Here is a 25,984-nt window from a genome sequence, read left to right as displayed (position 1 = left end):
GTACATTTAATTTTACAGAATACAAAGTGTGTGTTAGAGCACAAACATGAAACATGAAGTCAAAGGAATTGTCCGTAGGACGTCCAAGACAGGACTGTCGCGAGGCAAAAATCAGAGGAACAGATTGTACAGAAACATTTCAAAGGTAAGGGTACTGCTGGCCAATCGCCCAATTGTCCATGTCCATGTCACACAGACAATGTGGGCATGTTCATTCATCTGCAATTCGTACTCACTCATAGATTTTACTTACAGCAAGGGAGTTCCAACATCAGTGGTGGGCACAGCTAACCAAAACATTAGCTTCGTTAACAGTTAATCCGCTAACTGAAAAGTTACCTTTTATAAAACTAAACCGATAAACCCCTAAAAAACTTAGCAGAAGTTACAGATAAAAAAATCAACCGATAACTTTCAGGATTGACTTTAATACACTAGCAGCTACTGACACAACAACTCAGCACTTCTGTGTCAGATCATCCTTCTTTCAGCAAGAGACCTGGTAACCAGAGAGAAAGGAATGAGAAGAGCAAAAGAAAGCAAGAGGGGAAAAGAAAGACAATTTCTCTTCACACCATACAGACTTGCAGGCATATCACCCAAGTCATGCACAGGCAGAGTTTTGACTTATGATTAAAATTTTAAACAAACTAATTCCGGTTTGTTTAATATTTAAATTAACGTCACGTCTCTTATTTTATTTTGAAGGTTTTAGCGTTTAGACAGACATGCCGCAGTGCATTATGGGTAAATTAGTTTCCTGACATCAGTGGTTGGTTGGTCGGTATAACACACAACTTACTGTAATGTGTGCGGGGTTTTACAAATAAATCTGTATTTGTAAATATGTTTTTCATTTGTAAAAAAAAAAAAAAAAAAAAAGACTCAGCACTTTTAGCGAATGTGTGGCACTTGGTATTCATACTTCCATGTTCATAGCAATATGAACAGCATTTGCTGCCACACATTTACTCATAATGCACTGCGGCATGTGTGTCTAAACGCTAAAACCTTCAAAATTAGTTAATTACTTTAAACCTAAAACATATAGCTGAATTTTTGCATGACGTGGGTGATATGCCCATGAGCCTGTATGGTGTGAAGATAAATTACCTTTTTTCCTCCCCTCCCTTCCTCTCCCTTCCCTTCCTCTCTTCTTTCTTTCTTTCTTTCTTTCTGGTCACCAGGTCTCTTTTGCTAAGAGAAGGCTGGTCTGAGGGCGGGCCTCAGGGCCTATACAGGACTCATGACTAACTGTAAAAGTTAGATTAAAAACAAATTTACACACAATTTTACACACTATCTAATCTAATTTAAAATTTTCCATCAATGTTTTATTTAAAATTTTTGAGAAAAAAATGTTAGAACTGACAAAGTATTTGTCAGTTATTTCAAAACAATATGAATTATGCCCATGATTTGAGTAATAATACTGTATTGCATATATAGGTGATTACGCAAACTAACAGTCACCAGTCCCCAGCTTACTATGTTATGTTGATAGAAATGTGTTATTATACCCATCAATAATCAGCATATGCTCTGTGACACACCTGAATGTGAAAAGACAAACAGGCCTCTAAATCGAGCTTCGGTGCGGAAGTTGACCACAAGGCGTCCTTGGCTGTTGATGCGCATGCTGGTTGGATAGAGTGCACCTGCAAAGACAACGATTAAATATCTAACTTCCATTTTCTTGAGATTATTATTCTTCCATTACTGCAGAATTAAAGACTGACCTTGCAGCTCTGCCTCTGGTGGACTACCAATGCCATCCCGCCACAAGATGGCAGTGTCATACACAAACGTGAGCCTTAGTTCTGACTGCAGGTCAAAGTGCTGCCATCCTCCTGCTCCCACAGGAGAGTGGAACACATTGGACACGTGCAGTGGCACCCGAAGAGTCACATAGGACTGCACGAGATTTAACACCTGTAAGGAAAGCACACGTTATGTGTAAGAACAAAAAGTACACAGATCATAGGCTAATTAGGTCCACCTCTGCTACAGAGATGTTAAAAACCCCACAAAGGCACCTTGGATAAAAAGAATATGTGTTCCCAGTGTGCATGTCTCCATCTGTAAATTACGTGCATGTTCATTTCTGAATAGTGCTTCATCACTTTTACAAAGGTACTGAGGCGGCAGACATAAAGAAAACACATGTACTAGAAACACATGTATTATCCACTATTGCTATGTAATACTGTAATTTGGTTTAAATCTGATAAGAAATAAGTACAGGAACAGTATTGTCTATACCACACGTGGGCATTTTATGGCTTGCGGGCCGCATATGGCCCTTTTACTATGCTACCAAGTTAGTGTTGCGTGTGACCTTCGTCCACCTCCCAAGCTGTTTGTGGCTGTGTGTGCGTGTCCTACGGAGTATAGCAGAGCCTGGCATGGAGCGATCGCCCCACGCCGCACAGCCTGGCACTGCACCATTGCGAAATGCACGCCACACAGCCACACAGCATGGCACAGTGCCATCCCGTAATGTACGCCACACAGCCCGGCATGGTGTGTTTGCGTGATCCATGGGAAACATTCCGTGGGGACAGTGATGGAGATGGTGGACAGGGCTGTGGATTCAACACCGGAGACAGTTTGGTTTTATCAGTCCCGTGATCGTGAATCGTCCTCCGTTCCGTTCACACAGCTCCAAACACTCCGCTGCTCTCTGCAGAGTCAAGATAGAGTCTGATCGGAATGAATAACTTCATAGTGAATCGCCGCATTAAATAAAATGATACTTCTTTCCAATCAATGTAACACAGACAACAGACTAAAACATTTTTTCCTCCCAAAATGCCATTAATGTCTGAAAGGAAATGCTTTTGAGAAAAAACTACAGATTTTGCTATTTTTATTTCTGTCCAGAGATCAAGGATCCAGTGACCAATTTCATATTTATTTACTTTAAGACTCAATAAAATGTTGTTCACATAAAAAAACCTGTAAAGCCTACTTTTAGTACACAGAAAATTCACAGGAGGTATTGATAAGGGAATCGATAATGGCACTGATATCGCTAAAATCTTATCAATACCCATCCCTTATTATTTATGTTAAAATGTGTTAGCTATGCCGAAGATGTTTAAAAACACATAGAGAATAGAATAGAATAGAATAGAATAGAATAGAATAGAATAATTCTTTATTGTCCACCGATGTGGAAAACTGTCTTCGGCTCACCAACACAAAAAAGACAACACTAAAATACAAACATAGTCATACAAACACACAAATAAAACAAAGATAAGATACAGAAAATACATAGAAGTAAAGGAAGAAGTAGAATAAGACCTAGTAAAATAAATAAAATGTAAAATAAGATCTAATAAAATTAAATAAAACAGAAGTAAAGCAGTTCAGGTTTTATTTGTGGAGTGGTCACTGTTTTGAGTTCATTATGGCGACGGCATTTGGTATAAAAGATTTTTTAAAAGAACCTTTGGCCAGTGGAGCTCTGTAGCGCCTCCCAGACTTCAAGAGCTCAAACTGACAAGACAGAGGATGAGAGCTGTCTGCCAGGACTCTGAGCTTTCCTCCTCATCCTGTCAGTGTAAATGTGGGCCAGACGCTTCTGGGGTTTTCCCACAATTTTCCCCGCCATTTTTACAATTCTATTACATTTACAACTCAAGTGACCAAACCAAACACAAAAATGAAATGTTAAAATACTCTCACTGGGCCTCATGTATCAACGTTGCGTACGGCGATATTTGAGCGTATATGGGGTGTACGCCAAAATGGCTGTGCTACTTGGCATTTATCAATGTGGTCGTTGGCGTACGCTGCGCTGAAAATATACACCAGGTCGAGAGGTGGTGCAAATTATACACCAAAATGAACCAGCACTGGAATCCACATAAAAATGTAAATGATCAACATGATAAACAGTGCCATTATACAAATCAATGCATATGTTACATAAATAACACTTTCCTGATTATACTACATAATAAATACAAATCCCGCTTTTGGTCTCGAGCACGATCCGTGGCCACAGCGCTGACCGCAAAGAAAGCGCTGCTCGCCTTTTTCTCCAGACTTCGAATCTGGAGCCAGAGCAGCGCTGAGCTTAACTTTATGTGGTGTGATCATTTTAGACTATGAAATTGATAATTACAACTGTAGTGTTCTCATTCCCTTAATTCGCCCGTGCTGCAATCAGGTTTTGTCTTCTCCATTCGTTTGTTACAATAAAATAAATAAATAAATAAAATTTAAAAATAAAGGCATCTGAAAAATTAGGAGTGTCTTATTAATTGAGCCAGCAAATATTCACATGTCAAGAATTATTGACATGTGAAAAGAGAATACAGTGGTCCCTCGCTATAACGCGGTTCACCTTTCGCGGCCTCGCAGTTTCGCGGATTTTTTTTAGTCCAATTTTGCATGCTTTTTTTTTACATTTCATTGTGGTCTGTGTCTGTTTATAAGAATCTTCTCGCCCAGAAGAAAAAAGAGCGCCAGCAACTACTCATAACTGTGTTCTTCACTCGGAAAAAGACACCTGCAGCGAGGTTTGACTCAGTGGAAAAAGGCGCGGCGTCAGGACGAAGAGGCACGATCTGTGAAATACCGGTCAGTCACTATTAAGAATTTCTTATGTGTCCAACCTCGTAGGTTGATCGTTAAAATTAAATTTGTTAGTTCTAAAAGCCATCATAATTATTTAGGAAAATGTTCTATTTTTATTTCTTAAACAAATGTTTGGGCCTGAAAACAGGTTTGGATCTTTAGTTTCATTCTATAATACTGGTCTTATTTTTCTACTAACGTTTGAACTTTGAGAGTGTTTACACACGAGAGAAAAGTGAGAAAATGTTCATGCCTGATTGAGTAAAGTGTATAAAGTGTGTAGTGAGGGGTTTTACGGCTTTAAAACGTCTATAATAATTGTAAAAAATAACGCTGACTACTTTGCGGACTTCACTTATTGCGGGCTATTTTTAGAACGTAACTCCCGCGATAAATGAGGGACCACTGTAACACTTTTTTGATTATACTACAAAACAACTGATGTGATGGCCACTTTTGATGCTCTATTGGCACGCGTCATGATTGGTGGAGTTCTTTTTCTTTGCCATCTTCCTGGCTTCCATGTCGTAAAATGAGGGTGTGTCTGAAGCGGAGTCTCAATATTTATGGGCGTGTTTATTATAATTACGATTGTTTTCACCCGCCGCATTTATCAAGGTCACGTCAGGCGTACGCCGGAAATGGGCAGGTGCGCACTGCTTGATACATGTCACGGCAACTTTGGTGTACTTCAATTTTACACCGTAAATTTACGCCACAAGTGCGCAACGTTGATACATGAGGCCCAATATGTGCAGAATACACAAGCTCTAGTGTTTAATGAAAAAAAAAAAAGTTTAATAAAATATGATAAAAGATAAAAATAGAAGAATAGAAAGTTCTTTAAAAACATGTTTAAAATGTTTGAAAATGTGGAAAATAATAGAAAGTTCTTTAAAACATTTACAAAAGTTTACAAAGGCTGTAAAATGTGTGAAAGAATAGAAATGCCTTTAAAAACACGTTTAAAATGTCTGAAAATGTGGGAAATAATAGAAAGTTCTTTAAAACATTTACAAAAGTTTACAAAGGCTGTAAAATGTGTAAATGCATAGACAGTTCCTTAAAAGCACACAAATACTTTTAAAATGTTTTTATGATGTGTAAAAGAATAAAAAGAAGCACACGAAGATGTTGAAATTGTGTGTATGTGTGTCGGGGTGGGGGGCAGCTATTCATTTGTTCTCTGAGGGGGCTCACTCTCCTACATTTTGAAATCCCCTGTTCTAAGTCATTCTGAATTGCTTCTGAACTGTCTGTGCTGGAAGGAGCCCAGACACTGTTCATTGCTACTAGTTTGCGCCAGCTTCCACCAACATGCTGCAGAACTTTTTTCCTTATATATATAGGCTGCACCATTCAAGTGTTTTAAAGTCTTTCTACTCTATACAGGTACTCCATCCATCCATTTTCTACAATCAAAGGTCACCGAGGAGTGGAGCCTACCCCAGCAGTCATAGGGTGTAAGGTGGGGTACACCCTCAACAGGACGCCAGTCTATTGTAGGGCCCATACAGGTACTAAAATACTGAAACTTTTTAAGGATGCATGACGCCGAGAAGAGGCGAACAATATGAAGTGATGAAAGTTGTGGTAATCGTAGGCCTACTAGCAAGAATTTAAAACTACTTTCGCCCCCGGGCATGACTTAAATATTACTTTTACTACTACACAAACTATACTCTTAAAAAGAAGAGACTGGCTCAAAAGTTAAGGTAACAATATGCACGGGTCATTTTAAGTAATTCCAAATCAGCCATTCTATTTACATTTATAATGAGAACTAGTGTACTGGGACACTTTTCTCTTTTTTTCTGCACAGTTCAGAGACAGTGATATTGTGACTTGTCTTTAATATCTGAACTGCTGCAAGTTACCTCCCTGATCCAGGCACCCATAGATGGGTACTGATTAGGGTGTGTCCTTTGACCTGAGAGGAGTATCTGCTTGCACGTGTGGAGACGTGCCTTTGCCTCTGGGTGCTGAGAGCAAATGATTTACAGAGTGGCCTCCTGACACAACTCGCTGGGTCTTAATAGATTCCTTCTGTGCCATCAAGCCGGGCATGAAGCTCCACGCTGTGGCATGTTACTGGCCCCAGCTCAGCCCGCTGACCCACTTGGACGAGCACTCGGGTCACAGCGTGTTTCCAAACAAAGCCCAATTCTGTTCACATTGATCCTGTCTGCGGGGTGTGAAACTGAATCTATGTGTCTCAGTGTGTGTGTGTGTGTGTGTGTGTACATAACCTTCTTTTGCTCTGTTCACCAGTAACCATAGCAACAAAATCTACATACAAAACACTGCATAAGCTGCAAGTATCCAATGGATTACTTTGTTGAATAGGCTGTAGAAAGACTATAGCTGGATGTGTTAATGTATAGAGATTAGGACCATTTCCCTAATCCAGAACACGGCACAGTTTTCTTTTAACAAAGGTGGATTTGTTTTGGACACATCTGTCTGTTGGTTTGTTAGGGCCCTTTCACACATAGTGTGAATATGTACAACTCAGGCGAATCACGGTGGTAAAGCTCGTATGAGCGCACCACGAAACATCGCGCCGACGGGCAGGCCTGCACAATGCCGGTGCAACAGTTCGTGCAAACAGGAACACAGCTAATCAGCTAACTGAGAAGTTATGTTTTATAAAGCAAAACCGATAAACCACCCAAAAATTCATTGGAAGCTACAGGTAACCGATAACTTTCAGTATTGCTTCCAGTACAGTTGCAACTACTAACAAGCTGATTTTAAGTTTTAACACCACGGTCGCTTCTGGTAGCATCAAAGGTGACAACAGACCCAAAAAATGAGTCAGCACTTCTGTCTTTGTGCGCCCTGCTCACTGCTGGAAGCTCCTGTTTACTAGATATTTTGCAGCAGTGAAGCAACACGCACGCACACCCACACCCACACCCACACACAAAACAAGGCATTACTCCTTAACAGAATACAGCAGTGACACAGTGAGGCAGAGGTCTTGGAAAATAAAGCAGTTTTGACTTATGGTTTTGATTTAAAATCATCAAATTAATCCAGATAGAATAACTCCATTAATGTCAATACTGTCATTTGTACAAAGTTAAAATATAACAAATATCTTTTAATTTTAAATAATGCACTAATTCTGAAGCTTTGTAACAAACACAGAGAGATGCCAAAGGGAATATGGGGGCAGCCAGTCAATAGGCTGCAGAATGCACACGCTCACTGCAGCCCCTCGCCACAGCGATATATGTTTTTATTTATGTCCACGTGATGACAAAAAGCAGATACGTGGGATACAGTGGGCATTTGTTAGTTCATGTCTGTCCAAACACATTACGTGTTGTTCAGCTGAGATATCCAGAACGATAGATGTCCACAGCTGCTTCTGTCTGCGGCCACACCTCCTGTCAGTTCAGCGCACACATCAAAGCCACACTCCTAGGGCACTTAGGCAAATTTCACTGCCAGCACGACAGTGACTGTCTGCTGACTGTTGGGTTAATAGTGCAAATGGCCACACATTTTCTAAGTGCCATGCGAGCGGTGTTAGATGTTCGTGTGTGTCACCTGGAATTTGGCCAACACCTGCTGCGAGAGGGTTCGATGGGCTTGCACAGTGCACACTCTGTCTTTCATGCGCTGGTGTGTGCAAATTGTTGTACCAACAGCTGTACGAGGCAGCTGCGATTTTATACATTTTGCACACAATTCCTGCTTCATGTGCACTTTATGAGCAAATCGACCAAATTCGCAGTACGTGTGAAGGGGCCCTTAGAAGCACAACTAAAAACTCATGAAACCACTGTTACAAAACTTTATAACAGATTGGGTCCAATCTGTAATACATACATTTACAATTTGAAGGGAATCTTGAAAAAGGTGTGTAACCAAGATATTTTCACTCCTTTTTTGTGTGTAACATTATGGAGCCTTGGGGTGAACAAGTTATTTAAAACATGGGAGCAAATTGTATCTCAACCACATGAGCAGTGGTGGGCACAGATAACCAAAAAATTAACTTCTGTAACAGATAATCAGATAACTGAAAACTTATCTTTGATAAAGATAAACCACCCAAAAATGTATCAGAAGTTACAGATAACCGATAAATTCCAGTATTGTCTCTGGTATATTTGCAACTACTAACAAGCCAAATTTGAGTTTTAACACCACGATCGCTTTTGGAAGCAGCAACAAAACACTCAAACAATGAGGGAGTACTTCTATGTTTGAACATGCTGCCCTTTGCTGGAAGCTACACAGCTACACAGCACAGAAGCACAGAAGCACAGAAGCACCATGAGAGAAGCCACGAAGTCAGCTCTGTACCCAATCACAATGCTCCGGTCAGGCGGAGGTCTTGAAAAATAAAGTCATACTGACATGGTTTTGTGTGAATACTGATAGAATAACTCCATTAATGTCAATTCTGTCATTTGTACATAGTTAAAATATAACATATATCTTTTAATGTTGAATAATGCACTAATTCTAAGGTTTTGTAACAAACACAGACAGATCGAAAAGGATTATGGGTAAAAGTGCCTCTGCTAAACACTGATTGGTTCAGTCATTCATTATGTAAACCAACACGTTAATGTGACGTGTGTCGTGTGTTGGTGTTTACAGATAAATGTGCTTTTGTAAAATATTCCATTTTTTATTTGTAAAAACAGGCATTTTTACGGAGCCCTGGAAGTGTCATCGCAAAATGTTTTGCATGTGGAGAGAAGGTGCCCACATTTTATTAGTGCCGTGCGCACGTTTTATGATGTGCGCACATTTTATGATGTTGTAAAACGTGCACTCAATATCGTCTTGACACATAAATGTTGGCTTTACACTGTGCGAGTTTTGGCCCTTTTTCAGATGATTTTTCATTCATGTGAGAATTTTTTTGGACCGAGTTTCAGGTTAATTGCGCATCCTGCATCGTGTAGTGTACATGGAGTAACAAGCTGCATTCAACATCTCACAACCACCTCCTGATCACCAATCGTATGGTTGAATGAAAATCAAACCTGTTTGATATTATTCTGTATCCTGCTGCTGAAGAGCTACAAGTGTCCAACCGCTCGCACACACCGCAGAGCTGTCTTGTAATGTTTTTGTTGTTGTTGTTGTTGTTTTGTTTTTAAACTTAATTTGTAAAAAAAAAAAAAGGCCATTTGCAAAGCCAAAAAGTTGATTTGACAACCATCTGATATAACCTGGGTCAAAATAAGTAGAACACTGCCATCTACTGGTGCCCAGACGCTTAGTACTTAGGGCAAATACTGCCATGAACACTACTGGCCAGTAGATGGCAGTAGAGACCGTGAAAACGTGCCAAAACAAAACTCCAGATAATCCGTGTCTGCTACATTTAAGATGCATGGAATTTAACAAACGCAAATACAATAATGTCTATAAACCCAGAGAATATATTCACAAGAGTTTTAGGCACTAGAGTTTAATGCTGCTGTCCGTGGAGCCTGAACAGAGTGTCTGAAATGCATTTGTCCTGTTGTAAATGTACTGAGATTACCCTATCACCCATAATGCACTGCTGGGCACAGCATGTGCTCACAAAACCTTAAAAATTAGCACATTACTTTAAAACTAAAACATATATCTGATATTTTCACTTTATAAAACTTCAGACATGACAGTAATTTTAAATAACTTGTCCAAAATTAGTTTGGTTAAAATTTGAACCATAAGTTAAAAATGTATGCCTCTGGATGACTTGGGTGATATTGCCAGTGTATCAGTATGGTGTTAAAGAAAATGATTTTTCTTTGTGTGACCAGTTTTCCTTTGCCTGCAGAGGATAGAGTGTTTTTTCTGAAAGCAGCTCTCTTCTGTTTGCAGAGGGTGGAACTATACATTTCTTAGGAAACTTTTAACAGGTAAGTGTCAACTGATTTTAAATTTTAAAAATGTTTGCCGCTGTTCAACTTGGTTTACTATGTTATCGGTCTAAAAGTTATCGGGTGACAATTTATTGGAAGATAATTAGTCCGACAATGGTTTTTAAAGTTATCTAAAAAGATAATCTGATAATGAAAACATTATCTTCGATGATTATCTGTTATCAGATTATCGGAAGTGTGCACACCACTGCACACGAGTTAATCAAGACTTGCGAATAATTAAAGTAAAATGTGGGAACAAAACATGGGAACAAGTTAGTTAAGATGTGGTAATGACTTAATCGCAATGTGGGAATGAAATGTCTATGTACATAGGTTAGGGCCCCTTCACATATAGTATGAATAAGTACAACTCAGGGTGACTCATGGCGAAACAGCTCGTATGAGTGAACCACGAATACATCGAGCCGACAGGCAGGCGTGAACAATGCTGCTGCGACAGTTTGTGCATGCGGGAACATAGTGTGAGCAGCTCCGCGATGAGCTGCTATGAAAATAAAAAACAACATGCCACCCACGGGATTCGAACCTGCACTTTCCAAAAGCTCTGCTTGCCTGTCAAAAACTTTACCACTGAGCTACCATCACTGTCCTGTGAAAGGTGCGGGAAAATGCGTGATTTCAACAAGGAAATGGATGCATTAAAGAAAAAATAAAACCACACACCATATAAAAACACCACATTTTATCGAATCCCTCTTATCAAGCAGGCAATACAAGTATGATCCATCTGTTCCTCTGTAGATGATCCATGGCCATGATATGAATGAGAAGCAGGGCGCTCTTATCATGTCCATATCTACTGGCAGCTTGTTGAGCCGGCCCGGCACGCGTGTCCTGCCCGACATGAGTGTCTTGTGGACAGCATGCCACAGGACAGACACCGCGTCATGTGGATTAGAGCTCTTGTGAGTCACATGACATTTAGATTGCCCATTAGATCGCCTGCTACAATCTGACGGTCTGGATCACCTGGGGTAGCCTGTCAATGTGCATGCGATGCACTCACTCGCTGAAACCCATTGCAACAACGATATATGTTTTTATATATGTCCACGTGATGACAGCAAGCAGACACACGCGCGTCACAGTGAGTAGTTGTCAGTTCATATCCATCCAAACACGGTACGTGTTTCCCAGCCATGACGTCCAGAACCACAGATTTCCACAGACGCTCCTGTGGATGGACGCATCTCCTGTCAGTTCAGCGCACACACTAACGTGTCATTGTATCTGTTTGCACAGCCACTCTCGTGGGACACGTAGACAAATTTCACATCCAGCTTGACAGTGATCGTCTGCTGACTGCGTTAACAGCATGAATGGCCACACATTTTCTAAGTGCCATGCAAGCAGTGTTAGATGTTTGCACATGTCACCTGGAATATGGCCAGCACCTGTCACGAGAGGGTTCGATGGGCTCTCACAGGGCACACTCTCTCTTTCAGCCGTTGGTGTGCGCAAATAGTTGTAGCAATAGGTGTACGAGGCATTGGAAGCAGCTACAATTTTACACGTGTTGCATACGTGTGTGACGGGGCCCTTAATTAAGATACAGGAATGCCTTACTTAAAATGTGGAAACAAATAGCATCTAATGCAACTCAGTTTAATTAAGATGTAAGAATGAATTATTCAAGACATGGAAACAAATTAACTAATATGTGGGAACAAAACATGGAAAGACTGGAAATTATTAATCTCTCATTAACTTCTGGATTTGTTCCTAAAAGTTTCAAATCTGCAGTGATTAAACCATTACTTATATCAAATCTATCATATTGCTCTAAAATTCTGCTTTTAGAAAATATCATTCCACAGAGACAGCTCTCACTAAATGATCTGCTTGCAATGGATTGAGACACCACTACAGTACTGGTGCTGTTAGATCTCAGTGGTGCATTTGATACAATGGATCATCATATTCTACTCAATAAGATGGAGACTCATTTTGGGATTACTGGGAATGCCCTTGCTTGGTTGACATCATACCTGACCAGTCATTGTCACTGTGTTTTGTACAATAACACTACCTCTAACCTTAGTGACATGAAATTTATGGATCCACAGGGGTCTGTCTTAGGTCCCCTGCTTTTCTCCCTTTACATAGCACACCTTGGGCACATATTGCAGCTTTTTGGGGTTACCTTTCACTGCTATGCTGATGAAACTCAGTTATACATGCTGATAACTGCTGGTAATCTCATCCACATAAAATCTTTAGAAGACTGCCTTGCATCAGTGAGAAGCTGGATGTCTAGTAACTTCCTACTTTTAAACTCTGATAAGACTGAAATGATGATTCTTGGTCCAGTGAGACATCAGCATGAATTTGACCAGTTAACACTTGGCCTAGGCTCGTGTGTCATACATCAGAGTGACAAAGTGAGGAACCTTGGGGTCATTTTTGATCCTACATTGTCCTTTGGCCTCTGCATTAGAGATATTATGAGGAGTGCTTTCTTTCACCTGTGAAATATCGCAAAGATTCGTCCCATCCTGTCTGTGACTGATGCTGAGACCCTGATTCATGCGTTTGTCTCTTCTAGGTTGGACTACTGCAATATTCTATTTTCTGGTTTACCACAGTCCAGCATTAGGGGTCTCCAATTGGTTCAAAATGCTGCTGCCAGAGTTTTGACATGAAGCAGAAAGTTTGATCACATTACACCCATTTTTGGCATCTCTTCTTTGGCATTGCTTCTTGTCCCAGTGAGATCAGATTTTAAGGTTCTGCTATTAGCCTATAAAATTGTTCACGGACTGGCACCTACGTACCGGCCCAGGCTTTGCGTTCTCAATGTGCAGGACTACTTAGTGTCCCTAGGGTGAATAAAAAGTCTGTGGGTCACAGAGCTTTCTCTTATTGTGCCCCTGTTCTGTGGAATGATCTCCTTGCGTCAATAAAACAGTCAGATTCTGTGGAGACTTTCAAGTCCAGACTTAAGATGCACTTATTTTCCCTTTCGTATGGCTAGCATACTGGCATAGTGTGTTAATACACTTTTTACTCTTTTAATTCATTTTATTAGGAAACAAAGCAGGCCGCGGCTTCAGTTTGATGTAAATTCTGGGTCTTTTAGTGAAGCTTAGGGCCAGTGGTCGGCGATCACCTTAGTATTTCTTCTGTTTTTCTTGTTGATTAATGCTGACAAATGACACTGTATTTGTTGTCTTTCTGATGCTTGATTCTGCTTTTTTTTTTTGTTTCTCTCTGTTTAAGGTGCAGCTCCATCCAGAGATGGGTGTGGTATCTGTTCCACAAACCGTCCTGTGCACTGGCAACATTTACTGTATGTTCGTTTTGTGAATTGTTTTGTAATCTGTGTCTGTAGCCAGTATTGAACATGCCACCATTGTCTCAGTAAATATATTTCTAAGCGTGCTATTGACATGAAATTTTCACCAGATGTAAGGAACAACCCAAGTAATCCACACATACAAAGAAATCACACTATAGATATCCATAAATTAAGTTATATTTAATAATGTGAAATTACACAGGAAAAATGTATTGAACACCTGAAAGAAGGGAGGTGCAAAAGACATGGAAAGCCAAGACGCCATCTGAAATCTATCAGTAATTAGAAAGCAATCCTGACTCGTGTCAGTGCAATTTAATATCAGCTAGTTCAGTCCCAACTGATGGCCTATTAAAAAGGTGTCTTATTACCAAGGTGTCACACAACAAACATCTCATGATGTGTAAAAGAAAAGAGCTCTCTCAAGAGCTTCAGAACCTTATTGTTGCAAAACATACCGATAGCATTGATTACAGAAGGATTTCTGTAATAAATCCTTCTGTAGGATGGGTGGTTGATGAGGCTGGACATTTAAGCAAGACAGTCATCCCAAACACAGAGCCAAGAAAACTTTCAACTGGTTTCAGAGAATGAAAATAAAGCTGCTAGTATGGCCCAGCCAATCACCTGACTTAAATCCAACAGAAAATCTATAGAAAGAACTAAACATCAGACTTCATAGAAGAGGTCCACAGAACCTTCAAGATTTGAAGACCATTCGTGTGAAGAATGGGCCAAAATCACACCCGAGAAACCCATGTGACTGGTTTCTCCATACAGGAGGCATCTTGAAGCTGTCATTACCAACAAAGGCTTTACATTTCAGTAAGTGTGTTCAATATCTTTTTCCCTATTTCATTCCATGGGTTGTTACTGACATCTGGTGAACATTTCATGTCAATAGCACATTTAGAAATATATTTTCTGAGAAAAATGGTGATGTGTTCAATACTTAGTTTGCTTGTAGTACTGACATAGCAGGTACTGTAGCTTCGCGGAAGAGCTGGCCTGCCAATTTGTAGACCTGGATTCAAATCTTTCTCGTGCTACATACATATGATTCTTTGGACAAGACATTTAATCTGCATGATCTGAGTCCACCCAGCTGCAAATGGGTACCCGTCTTGGCTGGAGAAGTACCAGGGTCCATCCAATGGGAGTCGTAGACTCTCATCCGTTTAATCTGAGAGCATCCAGAGATAAGCACCAGCCTGATGGATCTCATGGCCTATGTAGGACTCAATCAATGAGTTCATCAAAATGTGGAAACAAATTAATCAATATGTGGAAATGTGTTAATTATGATGTGGGAATGATTTAACCAATACATGGTAATGAATTGTATCTGGTGTGCACGAGTTAATTAAGACATGGGAACAACTTAATTAAAACATACAATCAGAGTGTACTGTGGAAAATCATGTCCTCAATTTTTATATTTTTCTCTGTATGGCCACTCTGGGGCTCTGTATGATATAAGGCATGTTAACCAATTTTCACACATTTAAAGTGGTTACGACTTTTTAAAATAGTGAAAAGATGTTAAATATCTAAAATCTACAAATATATAGAAATAAATAAATTGAATGACCATTTATCAACTTCAAAACTACAGAATATGTATTTGGTGAGGTCCTGCAATTCATAAGAAACATGTGATTTACAATCATGTTATACTTGAGTGATTATCTGCAGCTATCTTTGGGTCATCATGAGCCAGGAAGTATGTTAATGAAAATTTTTGATTTGGTGTTAAAGGTTGCCGCATCTACGCCACTGAACTGTCTTGGGTCCTGAATGGCAAACACCAAGGCAGACAACTGTTCCAACCACAGTCCTTTAAAAGTAGCCATCTACCTGCCACAGCTGGATCCCCTGTGTAGCACCTGCGTGTTGGATGATGCCCAGAGAAACATGCCAAATGACCACAATTTCATAGCTAATGTTTCCTCACAATACAAGTGCTACTCCTTTTCTGAGTCTCCCTGAGTAACTGTTTGTTTGATATGAAGTCATTTCAGCGGTACCCAAGGATCCTCAGAAGACAGCTAGTACCAGAGACATCCAGTTGTCACATTAGGTTGCTGTTATGCATCTAAGTTTCAGAACTACTGTAATTTCTGGACTATAAGCCGCTACTTTTTTCACACGCTTTGTACACTGTGGCTTAAACAATGATGTGGCTACTTTATGGATTTTTCAAGGGCGAATTTGCCTCAAGACGAAAGTGACATTGAGCAGGATTATGTCAAAACTACTGCACAGATTTTGACTACATTTTCACCACAGATACATGTCAAGCCATAGAAGAATCCATTACATTTTAGAGGTGATCCGGATGTGGATCTGGATTCTGGATCAAGTTTCACTTTATATACTGTAGGCTTTGAAGGATTACTGTTAGCAGGATTATGTCAAAACTACTGCACGGATTTTGACTACATTTTCAACACAGATACATGTTAGGGCAACGAAGACTCCACTGAATTTTGGAGATGATCTGGATCCGGATTCTGGATCAAGTTTCACTTTATTTAGGCTTTGAAGGATTACGTCAAAACTACTTCACGGATTCTCACCAATTATTCAACACAGATACATATTAGGCCATGGAAGACTCTACTGAATTTTGGAGGTGATCCAGATCTGGATCTGGATTCCGGATCAATTTTCACTTTATTTAGGCTTTGAAGGATTACGTCAAAACTACTTCACGGATTCTCACCAATTATTCAACACAGATACATATTAGGCCATGGAAGACTCCACTGATTTTTGGAGGTGATCTGGATCCATATCTGGATTCTTGAATTAGAGGATTAGTTCAAAACCACTTTACAGATTCTCACCACATTTGCACCATAGACAGATATTAGGGAATGGAAAACTCCACTGAATTTTGGAGGTGATCCGGATCCGGTTTGGTGGACGTCAGAAATCTCAGATTGCTCTTGTTTTTAATCTGTACTTTTCAAGATGAGATGTTGTAGGCCTGTTGTAGGCCATGGTGGAGATGTGCTCGGAGTTCTCTTCTAGTTCAGTCATAAATACAGTAAGAAGGGCAGGCCCTGCTCCACTGTGTGATCGATTTCTGACCCACCATTATTGGCTGAAGTAAATTAAAGTTTATATTACCGGGGGCTTGCTTACTTGTTGAGACATGCTTGTTGGCAGCACATACATCATGTGTCTAAGGGCAACAAAGTTTACCGCTGGGTTGGTGCCTTTGTTATTAAACAAACCTGGAGCTGTGTACAGTGAAAAACTCATTACAATAACAAAGCAACTCACAAAGCGGATCCCCAAAAATATTTGTGAGTGCTGCATGACTTTAATTAATAATCCCCAGCAGGGAGCAGAGTGGAGGGTTTTGCCCCCCATTTTCCGCATGCTCTCTTCCAGCACTTTTTAATCAACACTCTTAATTAACTGCAAGTCAACTAACAGTGCATTTCCAAGGTGAATGCAAATGCTGAAAGCTGCGAGACGTGTGCCAGGAGGACAGAGGGCTGAAGATCGACCAGCAGCTCTGCACAGAAAGGAGAGCACTTTGTGCACACAGCTTCAGACTCCAGTGCAGCTTTTTGTGAGGCCTCTAGTTACTGACCTGCCACTTTGACAAGACAAATCACAGGTCATGACCAGAGCTGAAGGAAGCAGGGCACTGAGTCAGTCATTACTGCATGGATATCGAGACAATAATGGATTCCTTTACAGGTAAGTATTTACTTTAGGATGCAGAACCAAGTCTGCAAGCAGTTTTAATGAAGCTGTAAATGATTAAGTAGAGTTTTGAAAAAGAGGAGAGACTTCTTAACTTGATTCCACATTCCTCTACGGCTTTAGTTCACCGACTGGCCTCAGGTGAATAAATGACAAACGAGGTCAAAGGTGAGCTGAGGCTGAACGGCGGGGCTGCTTACCTGTCCATCAGTGCCGATAGTCCCTCCACAATCACTGAGCAGCTCAGACATGTCGTAGTAGCTGGTGAATTCCCACAAACAGGCCTCCAGGTTGAGGTTCCTGTAGAATCGTAATGTACTGGATCCCCTCAGGGTGGCGCTGTACTGGTAAGGTGCAGTCTCGCCAATCACTTCAGGATTTTTGGTAGCTTCAGTGAGGAAGCCGTAGCGGGTCTTCACTTCAGCGTAATCCAGCAAATTGGAGCAGCGATGGTTGCCGACACGGGTACCGTCAGGGCTCAGAGTGAGCTCAAAGTTAGACAGGGGCCGAGTGGACACCACAGGCAGCATGCCTTATGGAGGAAGCACAACACAAACCAACAAATCATTTGGGGAGGAGAAATACATTCTGGTAAGTGACATATGAAAGTAACATCAAGATCTCTCACCTGGAGTGGCACTACAACATATAGGACCCATGAATGGATGAATTCAGCTAAAGGGTAAATTAAATGGAAGGCATCAGAGGACTGATGCAAACCCTGTGCGCTCTCAACAAACATGGCTTCCCTTCATGACTTCCTGGTGACGTCACCATGACACCCCTTATGCAATCAATCACAAATATTTTGTTAATCAATATAAACTTTCACATCATCTCTGTAGCCCTTTTGATTGTGGGACATATAACAGAAAATATGTTTTTCGCAGTGGCGGTACTACACCGAATTACTCCCCGGGCGAGACTCCCACAGAGCACCCCCCTCCCCCCACAAAAATGGACAAAATTTTGCACAAACAGCCATTTTTTCTTATTTCATTATTATTTTAAATATTTTAGAAGTGCCCCTGAAATTGCAATTGAAATTGACATCAAAAGACGGCAGGCTACAATATAACTCTTATACAAAACATCCATGAATTGTAAATTTGAATAAATGCCCTCACATGCTAAATGTCTGTCATTAGACACTATGTTAAGCTGTCTTTTAGGGAGGAATGATTAGCTCTTTTAATGAGGTGCATATTTGTCTCAACATTTAGCTCAATATTTAGCTTGATGTTTGTAAAACCACCTAAAACAGTTCTGCATTTTTAAAGGTTTAAAGTGGTCTCACCATTTTCTTACTTATCTGTTGTCAACCGTCGGTCATATTGACTATTGTGTAGCACCAAAAGGATAATCTTGTTTGACTGTGTTGATCAATCTTATATTTACATCCTCTGTTGGACATTTCTGACATATGAAGACAGACGCCTGTTGTAGATGCCAGTGATTCTGCAGTGCTTTCCTTCTGGCCCTGGTTTCATCTTTACAGTTTCTGATGACAGTAAATCCATTCTGAGTCCTCTATTTGTTCCTCAATGTTTTTTTGTTTGTTTTGCTTTGTTTTCCTGTTTGTAAGTGACCATTATCTGATCTCACAGCAGTCACATCACCAGTGATGACATAGAAAGCAGAATGAAATCAGAACTGAATTTGATCTCTGAGCACATACACAGAGGAAGGTAACAAGAAAAACACATAAATTAAACTTGAGATGTTCAGACTGCTCATACAACAGTAAGGAACTCAAATCTCACATCAAATAATTTGATTTGGCACATTCACACTCTGTTACATTCACTTAATCTAGTTCTGTAAACCGGTCCTACATACCTTGGTTGTTAAAATATTAAACAGAATATAGTGTAAAATACAAAACAATTCATTTATTATTCATTAATTTCATTTCATTAATTTATTAATTCATTTCGAGCAGTGTAACAGAATACATAAACCTAGTACATATTAAACAATCAGATACATTTCATTTTTGCTCGAAAAGGAGTTGGAAGAAGAAAACGTATTGAATCCCACCCCATCTTACATTAATACTTAACTTAAACTATATTTGACTTCCAATTTCCATATCAGTTGAGAAAAACAAAACAAAACAAAACAAAAAAAACAAAACACAAAAAACAAAACAAATTAAATAACACACCAAAATAAGAAACAAGTCATTCACATCGAAAATACTGATAACTAAATGAAGAGTAGATTAGTAAATACAATAAATGTTCATATAATAACGATAATCTACATACCAACAATGGTAAGAACAATGTTACCAACAATGGTAATACAATAGAAAGAACTCACATACCAACGATGGTAAGGAAACTTCAGGTATCAAACACAACACTGATACAGACAAGTGCACAACAAGACATTTAAACTCTACTATGACTGTATTCTGACCAAACTGCTTTTTTATACAAGGACTTAAATTTGTGAATATTTGGGCAAAGCTTTCGCTGTAGATCCAGAGCATTCCACATTTTGACCCCACATAATGTCACACAAAAACTTTTACGAGTGGTTTTTACCTTAGGTAAAATAAAATTTCCATTACCTCTCAGATTATGAGTCTTCTCTTTGTGAGAAAATACTTTTTGCACATTTTTTGGAAGTTGATTATTGAATGCTTTACATAACATAATTACAGTACAGTATTTTACAAGGTCATGAAATTTTAATAATTTGGACTGGATAAAAAGATCATGGGTGTGCTCAAAGAAACCAACCTTATGAATAATCCGCATGGCTCTTTTTTGCAATAAGAATAGTGGATTTGTTGAACATTTATAGTTATTGCCCCATATTTCGACACGGTATGTGAAATAGGGGAGAACCAGAGAACAATATAAAATACGGAGTGCTATTTGGTCAAAGAACTGCTTAGCTTTGTTTATAATAGAAAGATTCTTAGATATTTTAGTTTTTATGTGCCTGATATGGGCTTTCCATGATAATTTGCTTTCCGTAATTACACCAAGAAATTTGTTTTACGATACATTTTCAATTTGTACACCATCAATAATAATTTGAAATTCATTTCTATGTTTATAATTACCAAAAATCATAGCTTTTGTTTTACTTAGATTTAACAGTAATTTATTGGTGTCCATCCATTTCTTTAATTTATTCATTTCCATATTCACAGTTTCCAGAAGCTTGTTATAATCTAAACTACTATAGAAGATGTTTGTGTCATCAGCAAAGAGAATTAGCTTTAAAAATTTTGATGCATTGAATATATCATTAATGTAAAGATTGAACAAAATTGGACCCAGCACTGACCCCTGGGGGACACCACAGGTAATACCAAGATGTTCAGATGCGTAATCTCCCATTTTCACATACTGTACCCTTCCGGTCAGATAATTTCGTATCCAATTCCCCGCTACTCCACTGATTCCATAATTTTCAAGTTTGCCAATCAAAATTGAGTGGTTAATCGTATCAAACGCCTTTTTAAAATCAATAAAGATACCAACTGCATATTCATTATGGTCCAGAGCATTCGTTATTTCTTCTACAGCCTCCATTATTGCCATAGAAGTAGTTCTTTTGGACCTAAAGCCATATTGACTTTCATTTATTATTTGATGTTTGTTAATGAAATTTTCAAGCTGAAAAGTGAATAATTTTTCCAAAATTTTTGAAAACTGAGGGAGGAGGGAGATTGGACGATAATTGGTAAAAGTGTGTTTGTTTCCATTTTTAAATAATGGTATCACTTTTGCTATTTTCATTTTGCTAGGAAAACAACCAGACTGGAAAGACAAGTTGCAAATATGAGCGAATGGAATTACAATATTGTCAACAATTCTCTTTACTAAAGACATGTCAATACCATCACAATCTGTGGAATATTTACTTTTACATTTCAATCAATCAATCAAGTTTTATTTCTATAGCACTTTACAACAGTTTTCACTGAACCAAAGTGCTTTCCAATAGCACCAGCTAGAGATAAAATAAAAAGAACAGTATGAAAAACACAATAAAACACAATAAGAGCATCCAAAATAGAATAAAAATAGATAATAAAAAAAAGTGTCAAAGCAATTATGTGCAAAAAGCTGCCCTGAACAAGTATGTTTTTAACTTAGCTTTAAACAGAGGCAAGCTATTAATGGACCTCAGTTCAGCAGGTAATGCATTCCACAACTTAGGACCTGCTACTGCAAAAGAACGGTCACCCCATTGTTTGGACCTGGACCTGGGAACCTCCAGAAAGTTTTGGTCAGCAGACCGAAGTGCTCTGACAGGGTTGTGTGTTTTTAACAGGTCACATAAATAAGAAGGTGCAATGCCATTTACAGCTTTAAAAACAAACATTAACAGTTTAAAATCAACTCTAAAAGAGAATTGATGAGAATTTGAGAATTGAGAATTTGAGAATTACTTCTTTTACTTCCTGTTCATTGGTTGCAGAGAGAAACATTGAAAATGGATTCTTAATCATAGTGTCATTTGCTAAGGGCTGACTTTGGGAATGGTCTGGAATCCCAGCAGACAGCTCCGGACCAACATTCACAAAAAAAAAAAAAAAAAAAGGTTAAAATTGTTAACTATGTTTTCCATATCATGCTTATTTCCACTTAAATTTTCAAAATAGTTGGGGTACTCAGTTTTTGTTGAGCCCTGTTTAATAATACCATTTAGTATCTCCCATGTCTTCTTTATATTGCTTTTGTTATCATACAGCATTTGTTTAAAATATAACTGCTGAGCATTTCTAATTATATCAGTCAATTTGTTTTTGTATGTCTTGTATCTGAGTTCAGCATCTTGAGTTTTAGATTTGATAAACAATTTGTACAGATTTTGCTTTTTTTTTTTTACACGCATTCAATATTCCTTTTGTAAGCCAGGGGCTATTAATTGATTTCTTCTTTATACAGTATTCTTTGACTGGACAGTGTTTGTTATACAAGGAGATAAAAGTCTTCAGAAAAATGTCATAAGCTTGATCTACATTTGTTTCAGAGATAACTGAACTCCAGTCCTGATCTTTAAGAGCATTGTTGAAAGCATCAATGTTTTTTTCAGTTCTTATTTGCTTAAAAGTCACCTTCTTATCCTCTTTGACCTTATTGAGCTTGCAGTCACACAGAGTAAAAACACGTAAATGATCAGTGATGTCACATAGTAGTAAGCCACTAAATGTAGGAACCCCAATATTATTAGTAAAGATATTATCAATCAAAGTAGCACTGTGTGATGTTATTCTACTTGGTTTAGTAATTGTGGGATACAGAGACAAACTGTACATTGTGTCTAAAAAGTCATCTGTTGCTTTATGTCTAGATGGATTCAGAAGGTCAATATTGAGATCACCACAGATGAATAATTGTTTATGGTTGAAAGTTGAAAACCTTTCTTCCATAATTTTAGTAAAAATATCAATATTTGATCCAGGTGAACGATACAACTTACTATGACATTTTTCTGCTTTCCATTACAAATTTCAATAATTACACATTCCATAATGTCATCTATCGCAAAAAAAGACATATTATCAATAACCTTGTATATTAAGGATTTGTGGATAAGTAGTGCTACTCCACCTCCTGTTTTGGTTTCTCTATTTATATTCCTTAGCTCATAACCATCAAGACTAAAATTTATATCTCTGTCATTGCTAATCCAGGTTTCTGTAATTGCAATAATACTGAATGGGAAATTGAAACTGTGCAAATAATCTTTAATAGAACTAAAATTGGTGTACATACTTCTGCTATTGACAGTGTTGCCACAGTTACTTTGAAAAAGTAATCCAATTACTGATTACTGATTACTCCTTGAAAAAGTAACTTAGTTACTTTACTGATTACTCAATTGTAAAAGTAACTAAGTTAGATTACTAGATACTTTTTTAGTTACTTTTCCCAGCTGTCGACAACAACCCTCTGCCACCTCAACATGACAATGATACCTGTTTTGCCAAAATTCACTTTATAGTCACCCTTTCTTGACTTCAATGAAAATAAATACTTGTTTTATAAAAAGTAAAATAAAGACCTCTTTCTTGACCTCATATTTAACTGTTGACAGCACTGTAACAGTAAAACTTGCAATTTCGAACCTACATTTTTTATAAATGTAACTATTAAATTCTAACATTTTTCTAACATTTAAATTCTCTCTAAACATTTTACTTGTCGAAATTATTATTATTTTAAGCAATATTAGTAGTTGTAGTAAAAAACGGCTTCAAAACTGGACCTTTAATCTAGGGGTGTTGTGGGGGAGGGGGGCACATCCTTGCCTCACACCCCCATCCCATCTGGATTCGCCCCTGCTTTGGCGTTTGAGCACAAAGAATGGATTAGATTTATTTATGCAGAAAACATGACCAGATTTACAGGTAAGAAAGTTTTATTGCGTTTTCACATCATGTGGTCCTCAGAAAGAGAGTTTAGGTGCATTTGAGTGGAAAATAGTGTTAGTTGTTGACACGTCGCGGAGGATCAGCTGTTTTTAACGACCAGATACAGAGCGGCTCAGCTCAGAATTCTAAATAAAGGAGGAAAAAAAGTATAAAAATGTCTTTGTAAAGCTCAGTGCAGGTGTGCTGATCACCGCGCTTTAAGAGGTGAGGACGAGTCGAGCAGCTGCAAAAAAACGCAGATGAAAAGCTCACAGCTCGCTTAAAGTGGGCAGTTCAGTCGAACCCCGACCTCCTGCCCACAGACCAAGTTTAATGCTGCTATCGACCCACAATGAAAAATAATAGTAACGCACAGTGACATGGAGAAGTAACTTTAATCTGATTACTGATTTGGAAAGATTAACGCGTTAGATTACTCGTTACTAAAAAAAGTGGTCAGATTAGAATAACGCGTTACTAAGTAACGCGTTACCGGCATCACTGGCTATTGAAATGTATTATTGATAGCTTCCCCTGGGAGTTTATGTTTTTGTTGTATTGATCTTGACTGAGATAATTACAGTTACAAACAACAGAGGAAAGACAATTGTTGTCAGGGTCTATATCAAGTAGATCATCATGTGTGTTATATTCCATGTAATTAAAAGTTTCCAGTTCCATTTGTTTTTGTTGTAGTATTCTCTGTAGCTTACTTAAGTCATTGTTGATTGGTGGTGCAGGCATAATTGATGTTAGAGTCTAGAGTCTTGTATTACCTTATTTGGGGCATTTTCAAATACGAGGGCTGTCAATAAAGCAACGGTCCTTTTTATTTTTTTCAAAAACTATATGGATTTCATTCATATGTTTTTACGTCAGACATGCTTGAACCCTCGTGCGCATGCGTGAGTTTTTCCACGCCTGTCGGTGACGTCATTCGCCTGTGAGCACTCCTTGTGGGAGGAGTCGTCCAGCCCCTCGTCGGAATTCCTTTGTCTGAGAAGTTGCTGAGAGACGTTGTTTGATCAAAATTTTTTCTAAACCTGTGAGACACATCGAAGTGGACACGGTTCGAAAAATTAAGCTGGTTTTCAGTGAAAATTTTAACGGCTGATGAGAGATTTTGAGGTGATTCTGTCGCTTTAAGGACTTCCCACGGTGCGAGACGTCGCTCAGCGCTCTCAGCCGCCGTGGTCAGCCTGTTCAAGCTGAAAACCTCCACATTTCAGGCTCTATTGATCCAGGACGTCGTGAGAGAACAGAGAAGTTTCAGAAGAAGTCGGTTTCAGCATTTTATCCGGATATTCCACTGTTAAAGGAGATTTTTTTAATGAAAGACGTGCGGACGGGTCCGCGCGTCGGGACGCAGCCGACGCGGTGCAGCGGCACAGGAAAAACACCTCCGTGTTGATAACCATTTGTAAAATCCAGGCGGCTTTTGATGGCTTTCAGTGGAGTGAGTATATGAGAAATTGTTTAACAGCAGGACATATTCCAACTTGTCCTTAAGGCTTTCAACAGAGGTGTTTTTCCTGTGGCGGAGCATCGTGAGCCGACGCGCGGACCCGTCCGCACGTCTTTCATTAAAAAAATCTCCTTTAACAGTGGAATATCCGGATAATATGCTGAAACCGACTTCTTCTGAAACTTCTCTGTTCTCTCACGACGTCCTGGATCAATAGAGCCTGAAATGTGGAGGTTTTCAGCTTGAACAGGCTGACGACGGTGCCTGAGAGCGCTGAGCGACGTCTCGCCCCGTGGGAAGTCCTTAAAGCGACAGAATCACCTCAAAATCTCTCATCAGCCGTTAAAATTTTCACTGAAAACCAGCTTAATTTTTCGAACCGTGTCTACTTCGATGTGTCTCACAGGTTTAGAAAAAATTTTGATCAAACAACGCGCCAGTCTCTCAGCACCTTCTCAGACAAAGGAATTCCGACGAGGGGCTGGACGACTCCTCCCACAAGGAGTGCTCACAGGCGAATGACGTCACCGACAGGCGTGGAAAAACTCACGCATGCGCACGAGGGTTCAAGCATGTCTGACGTAAAAACATATGAATGAAATCCATATAGTTTT

The 25,984-nt window shown here is 39.1% G+C and overlaps 1 protein-coding gene across 2 annotated transcripts in view; it reads right to left on the bottom strand.

The window, feature by feature from the left end:
• Positions 1–25,984, bottom strand: part of LOC117508614 (FRAS1-related extracellular matrix protein 2-like) — a 385,322-nt gene that overhangs the window by 51,804 nt on the left and 307,534 nt on the right. For both annotated transcript variants that reach the window (XM_034168411.1, XM_034168410.1), the window contains exons 16-18: positions 17,721–18,052; positions 1,740–1,932; positions 1,554–1,658 (exon numbers count right to left, since the gene is read on the bottom strand). In XM_034168411.1, the coding sequence (XP_034024302.1) occupies positions 1,554–1,658; positions 1,740–1,932; positions 17,721–18,052 (630 nt within the window). The remainder of the gene's footprint in view (positions 1–1,553; positions 1,659–1,739; positions 1,933–17,720; positions 18,053–25,984) is intronic.

The sequence above is a fragment of the Thalassophryne amazonica genome, chromosome 4 (assembly GCF_902500255.1).
Source record: "Thalassophryne amazonica chromosome 4, fThaAma1.1, whole genome shotgun sequence".
NCBI lineage: Eukaryota > Metazoa > Chordata > Actinopteri > Batrachoidiformes > Batrachoididae > Thalassophryne > Thalassophryne amazonica.
Note: the sequence above shows the minus strand (reverse complement) of the source record. Positions and strands in the feature narration are given on the sequence as shown.